The sequence below is a fragment of the Tauraco erythrolophus genome, chromosome Z, assembly GCF_009769465.1.
Source record: "Tauraco erythrolophus isolate bTauEry1 chromosome Z, bTauEry1.pri, whole genome shotgun sequence".
Classification (NCBI taxonomy): domain Eukaryota; kingdom Metazoa; phylum Chordata; class Aves; order Musophagiformes; family Musophagidae; genus Tauraco; species Tauraco erythrolophus.
The window spans coordinates 69,597,779-69,611,355 of record NC_141496.1 but is presented as its reverse complement, the minus strand read 5'-3'; the positions used below and the strand labels follow the sequence as shown (position 1 = coordinate 69,611,355).

The 13,577-nt window shown below is 42.5% G+C and overlaps 1 protein-coding gene across 10 annotated transcripts in view; it reads left to right on the top strand.

Moving 5' to 3' along the window:
- Positions 1-13,577, top strand: part of PAM (peptidylglycine alpha-amidating monooxygenase) — an 86,444-nt gene that overhangs the window by 2,316 nt on the left and 70,551 nt on the right. For all 10 annotated transcript variants that reach the window (XM_086629832.1, XM_086629829.1, XM_086629828.1 and 7 more), the window contains exon 3: positions 3,982-4,039. In XM_086629832.1, coding sequence (XP_086485958.1) covers positions 3,982-4,039 — 58 coding nt within the window. The remainder of the gene's footprint in view (positions 1-3,981; positions 4,040-13,577) is intronic.

Genomic DNA, 13,577 nt, shown 5'->3' with positions numbered 1-13,577 from the left:
GAGCAAGCGGTGTCATTCTAGCAAGTGCAAAACAGAAATATAGTTTCTACTAGATCTTATTTGTCTGCAGCAAAATATTAAACTTCTCTTTTAGAGTGAAAAATACTCATAGTTCATCCAGGTGCACATTTGTAATTACATTTTATTGATTTTACCTGCGAAGCCATTAGGTGAAGTCCTAGGAAACATGTATGAAGAGATCAGTCACTTCAGATTCCTATTAAAAAAAGAAAACCAACACCAACTACAGAAGTCTGTGACAGTTAATAGAGAGGACATAATGCTTTTCAGATTCATATGTACCTATAGCCCACAGCCTTTATGTACACAATAAACTGAAATGCTATGACCCTAGTGTAGATTTGGAGGAAGGATGAGGGAAAACAGCAACAGAAAGCAATTTGCCAAGTTAATTCCTGAAAAGGTAAGTGTAAGTAATCAATAACTAGTCTTGCATACTTCTAAGTTTAGCTTTTATTTTCCTCTCTCTCTCACCCACCCTTCTCCTCATTTCCCTTCCTCCTTCCAGTGTCCCACACTAATTGTACAGGAAATATGGTTCCCATTTAGACAAGTTAAAACACTCAGCAAGAAGCAATGGCAAAAAAGAAAATCTTTGTTTTCTTGCAGTTCATAAAAGGAGATAACCAACAGCTTCAGGATTCTAGGGCCATTGCTTCATTTTTGTGGCAGAAAGAACATGGAAGGAAAGAATCTTCTTTAGAGAGGAAGTTCTTCTGCAGTGGCTTCTTACTAGCTTGCTGTCTTCTTCATATGCCTCTTGGCCCTAATTGTGTACAGATATATTTAGTAGTTGTGGATCTGCTGTGAGTTCAGGTTGTCTATGCCGATGTTTATATAAGAGTGTAAGTTAGGATTTGGACTCTATGATCCTTATGGGTTCCTTCCAACTTGAGATAATCTAAGATTCTATGATATATAGATGTCTGCTTCCAAGGTCTATCTGCAAGTTTACCTCTGTTCATGAAAGACGCCACAGTAAACCAAAAAGCAAGAGGCCAAGTACAATTTCTAAAATGGGCTAATTAAGGACTTTCTGGAGGTGTATCACTATCTTGGTTATGACTAATTGCAGTTGCTGAGTTCTCCAGCATAGCAATTTATGTAGGAAAGGCAAGAAAAGTAAAAAAAAAAAACACAATAAACAAACAAGGAGGAGGAGCAGAACTGCTGACCAGGATCTCTTCTTAATGAAATGGAATTGCTTCGGGATACTTTGAAGGACAATCTGAAGATGACTAAGTAAGGCAATACAAAAAATAACAAACAGATAGAAAGTAAAAAACTTTGAATATGCTCTTTCTCCTCCTTGCCTCCTTGCCCTGTTTCTTCTCCAAAGCAGTGAGTCTTGCTAATTCTGTTTTTCTCTTAAAAAAACTGTAGTCTTTTGTAGGATTAAAATCGTAAAGGCAGATCAGATTACCTAAGAGCATGTCTTTAAACTATACAATGTAGAGTACATCAGTACTGAAGAGATATGACAAAGAACATGAAAGAAAGATGTTTAACTGGGACAGTTGCTACTTGTATTATAACACTGAGTCAGAGTCACGACTGAGTTCTGCAACAGCTCAGATAAGTGGGTAGCACCATACCATTATAATACATCTGTAATTTCCAATTAACAGTCTTCAATTAAAAAAAGAAAACACCAAAAATGTTGCGATACAAGTTACAATTGCATCCATGGTAAGACCTAATACTCTGTTCTTAGCTAATTAATTAATTCTTAATTGCATAAATTATACTTTCAAAAAATACATGTCCTTATTTTCAGTCCACACTGTTTCTTAATTCAATTTGTGTTTAAAGACAACCTAGCGTTTATTTCTACTACAATGTGACATGTTGATGCCATTGACTTTCAAAGTTTTGGGTATAAGGTTCTAAATGAAGGGATTTTTATAAAAAAAAAATCTACTTCTGAACCCGGGTTAAATAGAAAAGATAGAATATTTCTTTTTCAATTTCTAGAAGGCTTAGTATGTTCATTCTGTAAGTGCATGTAACTAGAGTATACAAAGGCATTCACATCAGTTGTATCAACTTTCCTCTGTTCATTCTTTCCATCTTCTATCAAAACCACCAAAAATAGTTTCTTTTCTGTGCACATCACTGCTTTGTATAATCACATATTATCACCATTGTACCTTTCCTCCTTCTCAATTGCATATAATTATTTACACCTATTTGCAGTGTCTTATTTTAAGTTAGGTTTGAAGTTTTTCATTGCAGGAATTTTATCTTCATCTGTTTAGTATAATCCTTATGAAAGTCCTGTTAGATTTTGAATTCATGGGCGTAGTGAAATTCCAGTAGCTGACATCTTTCCTTTCTTAAACAGCCTTAAAAGTTGGAAAAAAAAATTAATATAGTTAATAGTGTAGCTATTGACCTAGTAGCCACATTGCTGACCTTGTAGCCTAATCTCTGCTACATGTAAATAAACCAAGTCTATGAAATAATTTCTTACAATAGTAATCTAGGTATCCTACATCACCTTTGGCCAAATACTTCAGTAAAGCACGTGGTGTTTTTTCTACATGGTGCTTTTGTAGCACCTGCCCTTCATCTAGCTGACAAAGATGAGACTGACTGTAGTTTTGTGCTGTTCCAATGTTTTGCTGACTGTTTTTTTGACGTACAAATTAAGAGCCTTCCTGCCAATAGGATTGCCATATTTATGTTTTACTATTGTAAAGGACTTTGCTTTATGTTGCAAGTTCTTTCATAGTTACTCAAGGTGCTTGTAGATGGTAATCCTGGATTTCGTTTGTGGCCGTTGCTGAGTTTCCTGTGTTTGTATTTTAATTAGTTTGTATTTTAATCCAGGAGTACTTCCAAGGCTTACATGCTGAGCATTTCAAACTCAAGCAAAAAGTCTTTTAGGCAACAAAGGCAACTGTAGCAGCATTCTTGATAAGTGTTTTGCCTAGAGTGCCTATGACCTTGTATCTTGTGCAGATTGTTCATCCAGTTGCTCAAGGAAAATCTTAGTCTTTTACAGTGCTTAAGCAAGAAAATCACATATCAAATTGTTTCTTTTTTGATTTATTCTGTCCGTTTTCTTGGTTTTAAAGGAATGTGATGTTTGTTAGAATGCCCAGGGAAGAATATTTTCATTGATCATAATAGAATTAGATGTATGAATCAAAAATAAATGTATTTCTATGATTGCTTCTACAATGGTGCAGCATTTTTACACTTTGTGGATCAGTGACATAAATCTTGGAATAGGATGAAATACTGCTATAGGTAGAAATCTATTTTGCTATGAAGTCACAGAACCATAGAATATCTTCCATTGGAAGGGACCCATAATGATCATCAAGTCTAACTCCCTGCTCCTTGCAGGACAACCTAGAACTAAACCATATGACTAAGAGTGTCATCCAGATACTGCTTGAATTCTGACAGGCTTGGTGCTGTGACTACTTCCCTGGGGAGCCTGTTCCAGTTACCAACCACCCTCTCAGTGAAGAACCTTTTCCTAATGTCCAATCTGAATTTCCCCTGATGCAGCTTCATTCCATTTCCTGGTGTCCTATTGCGGGTCATTAGGGAGAGGAGATCAGCACCTCCCTCTCCACTCAAGTGCTGTTGATTCTTGGATTATAGTAAGTTTATAAATACTACAAAAGTGGTGCATACCAAGAACACAATGAATCAGAAGCTGAGTAATTCTTTTCACTTTATGTAGCACACTTGTTGATTCATGCAGTTTATTTGGATATTGAAAGGGTACTATATTACCCCTTCAGATTTCTTGCAGGTGGGGAGGGGGTAGTGTTTCTTAACCACTGCAAATAAATTCAATAATGAAGTTTATAATTATATAATTCTTATATATTAGTTTGTTAAGTATTCAAACATTAATCTGCAGAAAGCATACAGAATTTTGATGCTTCATATTCCTAATTTAAATGTAATTTCTGTTGGGTTTTTTTTGTCTTTTAAAAGTCCGATACCTACCTCTGCATGTCAGTACCCCTGCCGGTGGATGATGAAGCCTACGTAGGTGAGTATTTGTTGATAGAAGAACCTAAGCAAGCCATTTTTGAAGAACCTCAGCATTTTCTTTTTTTTTTTTTTGACTCATATTGACTTAATCTTTGGCTGTCAGGGTTTCCAAAATGCATTCGTCATGGCTAATGCAGAAACAAACTAGAGTGAGCTACTTAGAGTCAAGATAACAAACTGTATCTGGAGAGAATCATGAGTAATAGTAGTTAAGGAGCTGCATGCAGATGCCTCTGGCAGTCAGTACCAAACAGTCCCCATTTATAAAGTATTGGCTTTTTGTTTCTGGCTGGGTACTTAATTCAGCTCTGCTGAGCAGACTGTTTATTTACCTGCTGGTACAGGCTGTAAATCCTTTGCACTTACAGTCAATGTTGGCGGCAGTAAAATTTTACTTACCTGGGGATAAAAATCAAAACCAATCTAACCCTCTCCCCTCCTTTTATTTTGTATTTCTTTTAATGTCATGGCATGAATAAGATGGCAGACAAATAGCAGCAAATACTGTAATTAGTGTACAAATGCTGAGATCATATAGATCAGCAAAACAACACTTAACCTGTTCAGAAGATCTTTGAAGTACTTTCTAATTTACCTTGCTTGTGAACATATAGTTGTTCAAGTAGAGGGCTTGTTGGTTTGGCTGAAGATAGTTTCACTATCAGAAAATGCTCTAAGCGGAACTAAAATAAAACAATGAGAAGTTAAAATGCCTCTATTTTTCTTTCTTGACTATTTTGCTGCATTTTAGGATATCCACACTTACAATAAATATGGTGGGAATTCTATGTAGTTTTCTTTGTAGTGTATTAGGACACTATTGTTCCATGTGGATTTCCTGTGGAAATCCCTCAGAACAGGATATTGTGTTTAGATTTTCATATTGTATTATAGTAACTAATAAAATTCAGCGAATTTTCTTCAGTGCTTTCTCTGTATATCTGTTTTGTAAAGAAGTCAGAACCTGACCTCACATTTTTGCTGTGAGTTTGACCCCAGAAAAATGAGCATAGAAAGGAGTGAGTGTTCATTCTCCGATAAGCTATACTTGCTGTGCAGTAGATTACTCTGCTTTCAAGTGATTCATAGAAAGGCATACTACTAACCTGCTGCTTAAGCAGTTTTATTTAGTGCTTCACTGAGTTGTAAAATTGCAGAGTTCAATTCTTTGATAGATTGCTGCATGTTTGGTTATGTCATTTTGTGTTTACATGTGTTAAAGCCACATAAACTTCTGTCAGTGATGTGTATGTTTAAAAGGACTTAGTAAAAGAATTTCCTTAAAAGTTGTATTTATGCAAAGTCTCAATGGGAATCATGCAAGGCAACCCATTTTTTTTTCCTCTGAAGACTGAGAAACTGTCACAAACTGAAGGTATCTTCTGGCAACGAGTTGCAACCCAAAGGTCGTTGCGATCACCTCATATATCACAATCAGAAGGCTCTTCCACCAGAGAGCTTCAGAGCGCTGCTCTCTAAGGGCTCCTACCTCTCCAATGTCCTGGAGGGAAATGCCCCCACTCCCAGGAGGGAGTGCCCCACCTTTAACCAGCCACAGGTCACATGGCTTCCGGCTTCCCAACGTGACTCACAGCACCTGTTTTAACAAACCACAGGTGCTTTCTATCCAACCCGTACAGCAGCCAGAAGACTTCTCCGACAATTCCCCCTTTCTTTTTTTTGAAAAAACCTAGTTGCCTTAAGGGTTCTATCATTCTGACTCCATTTTCATCACCACTTGTTGAATACCTTTGAGACCAGAACCAAGGGGAAGTCTTATTTCTCATTGTACCACGACGGCGGTGGATATATCCGTTGGTCTGGTGGTGACGGATACATCCACCCCGGCCGTTCTGGCTGCTTTTCCAGATGATTTATTACCGAGTTGGCCGGTGGCTGCCGCAATGCTCCCGGCAAAGGTTTTTTCCTGACTGTAGGATGCATGTCTCCTTGTTCTGCCTTTTCTATTTCCCCAATTTGGCCGGCCGTTAGTGTAAACCTTTGATTTGCAGTTTTTAGCGAGATGGCCTATTTTCCCGCATTTATGGCATCTGGGCGTTCTGATTTTGTATGTCCCAGGTTTCCACATCTATAACACTTCTACTTCCTAACACGCAGGGAGCGCGGGAGGGCTAGTACCACTGGGAATGCACTCGGTCCTCCCCCCATTTCTGTTATAGATGAATCTTTATTGTTGACTGGTACCCCCAGAGCTTCAGCCAAATTCCAGTCCCTGGCTTCCATTGCCTTCATCCTAACCTCATCCCAAAAAAGTACTGGGTCACGAGGTTGAACTGTTGTGGCAGGTGGGGTAATTTTTTCTGCCACTTTTAGCTGTGCTATGGGGGATAGATATGCTCTCAGGGGGTCTGGCTCCATTAAATGGGTGGATTTCAGCTGCCTTTTCCTTGGCTTAGATACCGGCAGCAACTCCCCAGCTGAACTGTCAGTTACTTTAGAGGTCTCTCCCATAATCTCTCTTACTGCAGGGGGAGTTATGGCCTGCTGCAGCATTTCCAACACAACTGCTAGCTGTTGGGACACTCCTCACAGTATTGTCATAGCCTGTTGTACCAATATTGGCTGCATTGCTTGCACCTGTGCCAGATATGTTGCGGGATATGAAGTTGCTAGGGATGGGGTCATTTGGTCAAGTGGCGGAGCCGTAGGCATGACAAATCCCAAGGAGGAAGGGGGGGCTGCTGGGGCAAAGGGTGGGGGGACACTTCAACACCTCCTGCAGGGTGGGGCAGAGTCCCTGCATGGTCCCCGCAACTTTCTTAATCTCCGTGAACAGCAAAGATATGTCAGATTCACTGTCCACGCTGTCTGGGGTCAGCCCTCCCTCAGACAGCTCGTCATCTCCTTCAAAACCTTCGCCCACAGATGCATAGTCTGTTTCCTCTCCTTCTGCCATCCCTTTTTGTATTATGTCGTCCAGGGCCCCCCATGTATGCAGCAGGTCAGTTAAGTCTTTGTGCTCAAACACTGCTTCAATGAGTAACTTGTCCCCATTTTTTTCCAGAGCTCAAGGCTAAAGGTGATACTAAGATCAGCTAGGCCTTCGTGCTCTGCCACCCAGTTCAGTAAATTATAGAGATCCTCATCACTTATATTGGCTCCCGCAGCCATTATCACAGACTTAAGGGTGGCATAGGTCTGGTTCTCTTTCACAAGGTTTTGCCCCATTTCTTGTTCCCAGCAGCTCACCTGTTCCAGGTGTCTAGGTCAATCTGTTCGCAGCTTCCCTGCCGCTCTCAAGCTTCACTGGGCTCTACCGCACTTCGTCCTGCAGTCCAAACAGTTCATGTCCCAACAAATCACATCAGGGTCACCAGATGTCACAAACTGTAGGTATCTTCTCGCAACAAGCCGCAACCCAAAGGTCATTGCAATCACCTCGTATATCACAATCAGAAGGCTCTTCCACCAGAGAGCTTCAGAGCCCTGCTCTCTAAGGGCTCCTACCTCTCCAATATCCTGGAGAGAAATACCCCCACTCCCAGGAGGGAGTGCCCCACCTTTAACCAGCCACGGTCACGTGGCTTCCAGCTTCCCAACGTGACTCACAGCACCTGTTTTAACAAACCACAGGTGCTTTCTATCCAACCCGTACAGCAGCCAGAAGACTTCTCCGACAAGAAACTTCTAGGTTTTAGGTGTTTACATGTTCTGCATCAAACTTTTATAGGATTTGGTCACCTTTCCTGTGATCACTGTGTTTGAGTACATATCATTACAAACCAGTATAAGGTCTGGACAAAGAAATCATTCTAGTTGTCAGGTGGAGCTTTGAAGAGCAAGAAGAACTTGATGAGGAAATTTTTAAAAAAACCCCTTTGTTCTATGAACAAAAAGTTTTTCCGTGGGAAAACCAAATCCATCAGTTCATGAAAATGGATTGGCATGTGGTCAGTCTTTTAAGCATGTGATCAGTTCCGTATCACTTCAATAAAGTCACTGGAAGGTGTTTTGAGTGGCAAAATTTGTCAGATTGGTGTCTTCACAATCAACACTAGTTACCCGATCATTGGAAAGACTAGACTCAAACATACGCAGTTGTACAGAATAGAAGGAACGCAAAGTTGTATCTTATATGTGTATGTATATGTATATATGTGTGTGTATATATATGTATATATGTATTTATATGTATAATATCTTATAAAATATCTGAACAGCAAATCAATCTTCCTCTCAAGAAAGATATTTTTACAACAGGTATCATCATCTGAAAAATGAGATGCTTACTTAAATACTTCTTGATACTGTTAAGTGTTGTGAAGCTAACTATTAACTTATTTGCCTGCATGTATTAAATAAGCATAGAAGATTGACACACAGAGAATCAAATACTTCTTTTTCAAAGAATGGTGTCTACATTTTTATGGATTAAGCAGAATCTGCCTTCATTGCGTTGCCAATAAATGGCCTAATTAACTTCCATTAATTGTTTTACTTTGTGATAGAAGCATCTGAAAACTAAGATATGAACTGTCACTCTGGGTTGCTGTTCAGTGATATATTGAGAAGACAGAGTGTGTCCTGAAAAGCTTTAATATGAAGTGTGAATACACAGAATTAAAACAATAACCTGGGTTTCTGAGATAGCGCAGTGGTAAAGCTGAGACCAGAACGTACATGTTCTGGCTCCAGTTCAGTTTATTTGCACATAATGCTGCCAAGTAAATGCCTTCTCTTTTCTGTGGTGTGGTGTTTTTTTTTTTTTTTCCTTTTACACTTTAAAAGGGCACTTTTATGACTAAGTGTCCTTAAACTTTGACCAAGAATCACTTTTTTATTCCTTTTTTTACTTTATTTTCCTATTTTTACCCCCTTTTCCTCCTCTAAGACAGTGTGGAAGAGGAGAATCTGTTGATGGAACCTGCAGCAGGATAGTTTTGTTGCATATTGGTGAAATATAAGGGCCATGGAAGAGAGAACTTCTTTTTTAGCATTGTATGCAAGCAGTACTACGTTGTTAATAAGTAGAAAATATTTTCTATAACTTTTTAAAGTATTTTTTGTTAAATTTGTATTTGAGGACTTAGCAAAGCTTAAGTCTGAATGCAATTCCCCTAAAGATTTAAAACAAGTAAACAGTAGTACTTGCACAGGGACAATGGGTATAAATTAGTACTGCAAAACTGGAAGGATAATGTACCAGAGCGTACTGACTTGTTCAGAGTCAGTTCTCAAACGTTATCAAAAAAAGGAACTGATCTAACTTACTTATGAAATGCTACCAGCTAGGAGCAAGTTTTACACTAGAGGTCTTTTTTAGGAATGCACCTGTATATTTTTGCAGATTGTGTTAGTTTTCCATATGATATTCTTTAGTGGAGTGTCAGACTGTCAAGGCTAAGATTTCTGTTGGAACCAGTTGTTTTTCTGTCCCAAAGGGCTATAAATGCTCACAGATATAGGTGAGGGACTGTTTGTTTGTGAGGTGGGTTGGCTTTCATTTAGGTTAATGATAAGAATATACCTTTACTCCTGTGAAGTAAAATGGGTGTTGAGTTAATATACAGAAATGCAGCCCAGTGAACAGAGCGGGCAGTCAGGGTGTGGAGTGGCAATTTGCAAGGAAGGGCTGAGGGGGGAAGGCGCAGTCAGGCTGCCTGCTCAAGAGGGGAGTTTAGTTGCTGGCTGTCACCCTCTCAGAAGGTGCCCAGCTATGGTGACCACCCGGCAGGAGGGCAAAGTCCTCTGCATCCAGCAGGAGGGATGTGGGAGTGCAGACAGAGCTCCCACAGAAAGACGCCACTGTCCAGGTCTCAGGCTGTAGGGAATGCCTGAGTCTTTCCATGGTAAGGGATGGCAGTGGTGAAAAAAATCTGTGTGAGGTGCAACCAGGTGGATGATCTGCTCATCATGGTCACAGAGATTGGAGAGGAAGTAGAAAGGTTGAGGAGCATCAGGGAGCCCGAGAAGGAGAGAGACTGGCGGTGTCAGGCTCTGTCTGACCTGAAGCAGCAACAGGAAGAGCCACAAAAAGAACCCAAGTCAAAGGGAATTCTGTATCCTCATCCTATCAGGCAGAAGGCAGTAGCTTAAAGAAAAGCAATGAATGGAAGGAAGTCCATGCTTGGGGCAACAGACAAACCCTCTCCTTGCCCACCTCACCTCCCCAGGTGCCCCTGCACAACAGGTATGAGACTCTGGAGGTGAAAGGCCCATCAACAGATGATGTGGCTGAGGGTCCATCTGCACTGGAGGTGTCACCAGGGTCAGAAAGGACAATCCCCTGTATCAAGACCGCCTCCACAGGGAAGAAAAAACGGATAATAATTATAGGCGACTCCCATCTGAGGGGAACAGAAGGACCTATCTGCCAGGCAGTTCCTCCTCTGAGGCAAATCTGCGACCTCCCTGGAGCCCGGGTTAAAGACATCGCTAGGAAACTTTCTAGCTTGGTATGGCCCACAGACTGCTATCCTTTATTGCTCTTCCATGTGGTTGGTAATGAAGCTGCAACACGAAGTCCAAGGGCAATCAAGAGACACTTCAGGGCCCTGGGAGAGCTGGTAAGAGGATCTGGGGCACAGGTTATCTTTTCTTCTATCCTTCCAGTTGCGAGCAGTGACACGGGAAGAAGCAGATGTGTCCAGTCCATTAATACGTGGCTCTGTGGCTGGTGTCATCGCCACAGTTTCGGCTTTTTTGACAGTGGGATGGGCCACATGGCACCAGGCTTACTGGCACCAGATGGGACTTGCCTTTCCCAAAGGGGAACAAGGGTCTTTGCACAACAGCTAGCGGGGCTCATTGACAGGGCTTTACACTACATTTGAAAGGGGAGGGGGATAATATCAAGCTTGATCAAGATATGCTGGAAGCACCTGAAGAGCATCAGAAAGGAATTCCAGCCACTCCAGCCAGGAAGTAAGATTCGTCTGGACTCCAACTTAAATGCCTCTATGCCAATGCACACAGCATGGGGAATAAGCAAGAGGAGTTAGAAGTGTGTGCGTGCCTGTGATATAATCCTATTGGCATCACAGAGATGTGGTGGGATGAATCCTATGACTGGAGTGTCAGAATAGAAGGATACAGGCTCTTTAGGAAGGATAGGCAGGGAAGAAGAGGAGGAGGGGTTGCCCTCTATGTCAAAGACCAGCTGGAGTGCATGGAGCTGCACCTGGGACAGATGAGGAGCCAGCTGAGACCATATGGGTCAGGGTTAAAGGGAGGGCAGGGACAGGGGACATAGAAGTGGGGGTCTGCTACAGGCCACCTGATCAGGAAGACTGAGTGGATGAGGCTCTCTACAGACAGACAGGAGCAGCCTCACGTTCTTGAGCCCTCATCCTTATGAGGGACCTCAACCACCCCGATATCTGTTGGAGGGACAACACAGCAGGGCATAGGCAATCCAGGAGGTTCCTGGAGTGCATGGATGATAACTTCCTTCTCCAAGTGACAGAAGAATCAACGAGGAGGGGTGCTTTGCTGGACCTTGTTCTCAACAACAAGGAGGGGCTGGTGGGGAACGTGATGCTCAAAGGTAGCCTTGGCTACAGTGATCATGAAATGCTGGAGTTCAAGATTCTTAGGAAAGCAAGGAGGGCACTTAGCAGGCTCGCTAGTGTGGATTTCAGGAGAGCAGACTTCAGCCTCTTCAGGGATCTCCTTGGTAAAGTACAATGGGATGAAGCCGTGGAGGGAAGAGGGGCCCAAGAAAGCTGGCCAATATTCAAAGATCACCTCCTCCAAGCTCAGGAGCAGTGCATCTCAACAAAGAGGAAGTCAAGAAAAAACACCAGAGGGCCTGCCTGGATGAACAAGTCGCTCCTGGACCAACTCAAACACAAAAGAGTAGTCTACAGAGGGTGGAAGCAAGGACAGGTAGCCTGGGAAGAATACAGAGAAATTGTCCGAGCAACCAGAGATCAGATTAGGAAAGATAAAGCCCTGATAGAGTTAAATCTGGCCAGGGACATCAAGGGTAACAAGAAAGGCTTCTATAGATATGTCAGTGATAAAGAGAGATCTAGGGAAAACAAGGCCCTGCTCCGGAAGGAAGTGGGAGACATGACTACCCAGGATTTGGAGAAGGCTCAGGTAATCAATGACTTTTTTGGCTTAGTCTTCACTGGTGTGGACTCCAGCCACACAGCCTAAGTCACTGAGGGCAGGGGCAGGGACTGCAAGAATGAAGAACCACCCATTGTAGGAGAAGACGTTCAAGACCATCTAAGGAACCTGAAGGTGCATAAGACCATGGGACCTGAGGGGATGCATCTGCGAGTTCTGAGAGAATTGGCAGATGAAGTTGCTAAACCACTATCCATCATATTTGAGAAGTTGTGTCAGTCTGATGAAGTTCCCACTGACTGGAAAAGGGAAAATATAGCCCCCATCTTTAAAAAGGGGAAAAAAAGAAGACCCAGGAACTACAGGCCAGTCAGTTTCACTTCTGTGCCTGGCAAGATCATGGAGGAGATCCTCCTGGTGAGTATGCTGAGGCACATGGGAAATAAGGGAGTGATTGGTGACAGCCAACATGGTTTCACTAAGGGCAAGTTGTGCCTGACCAATTTGGTGGCCCAATGATGAGGTTACAGTATTGGTGGATAAGGGATGGGCAAATGACATCATCTGCCTGGACTTGTGCAAAGCATTTGACACTGTCCTGCACAACATCCTTGTCTCTAAACTGAAGAGACACAGATTTGACGGATGGACCACTCATTGGATAAGGAATTGGCTGGATGGTCGCACTCAAGAGAGTTGCGGTCAATGGCTCGATGTCCAAGTGGAGGCCAGTGAGAAGTGATGTTCCTCAGGGGTCACTACTGGGGCTGGTGCTGTTTAACATCTTTGTTGGTCACATGGACAGTGGGGTCGAATGCACCCTCAGCAAGTTTGCAGATGACACCAAGTTGTGTGGTGTTGTGGACACGCTGGAGGGAAGGGATGCCATCCAGAGGGACCTTGAGAGGCTGGAGAGGTGGGCCTGTGAGAACCTCATGAAGTTCAACAAGGCCAAGTGCAAGGTCCTGCACGTGGGTCGGGGCAAACCCATGCACAAGTATAGGCTGGGCGGAGAATGGATTGAGAGCAGCCATGACGAAAAGGACTTGAGAGTGCTGGTGGATGAGAAGCTCAACATGAGCTGGCAATGTGCACTGGCAGCCCAGAAAGCCAACCATATCCTGGGCTGCATCAAAAGAAGCGTGGCCAGCAGGTGGAGGGAGGTGATTCTGGCCCTCTACTCTGCTGTTTTGAGACCCCACCTGGAATACTGCATTCAGCTCTGGAGTCCCCAACACAAGGACATGGAGGTGCTGGAGCGAGTCCAGAGGAGGGCCACGAAGATGATCTGAGGGCTGGAGCACCTCTCCTATGAATACAGGCTGAGAGATGAGGCTGTTCAGACTGGAGAAGGCTCCAGGGTGATCTTCTAGCAGCTTTCCAGTTCCTAAAGGTGGCCTACAGGAAAGCTGGAGAGGGACATTTTACAAGGGTATATGGTGATAAAACAAGGGGCAATGGCTTTAAACTGAAAGAAGGTAGATTTAGATTAAATATAA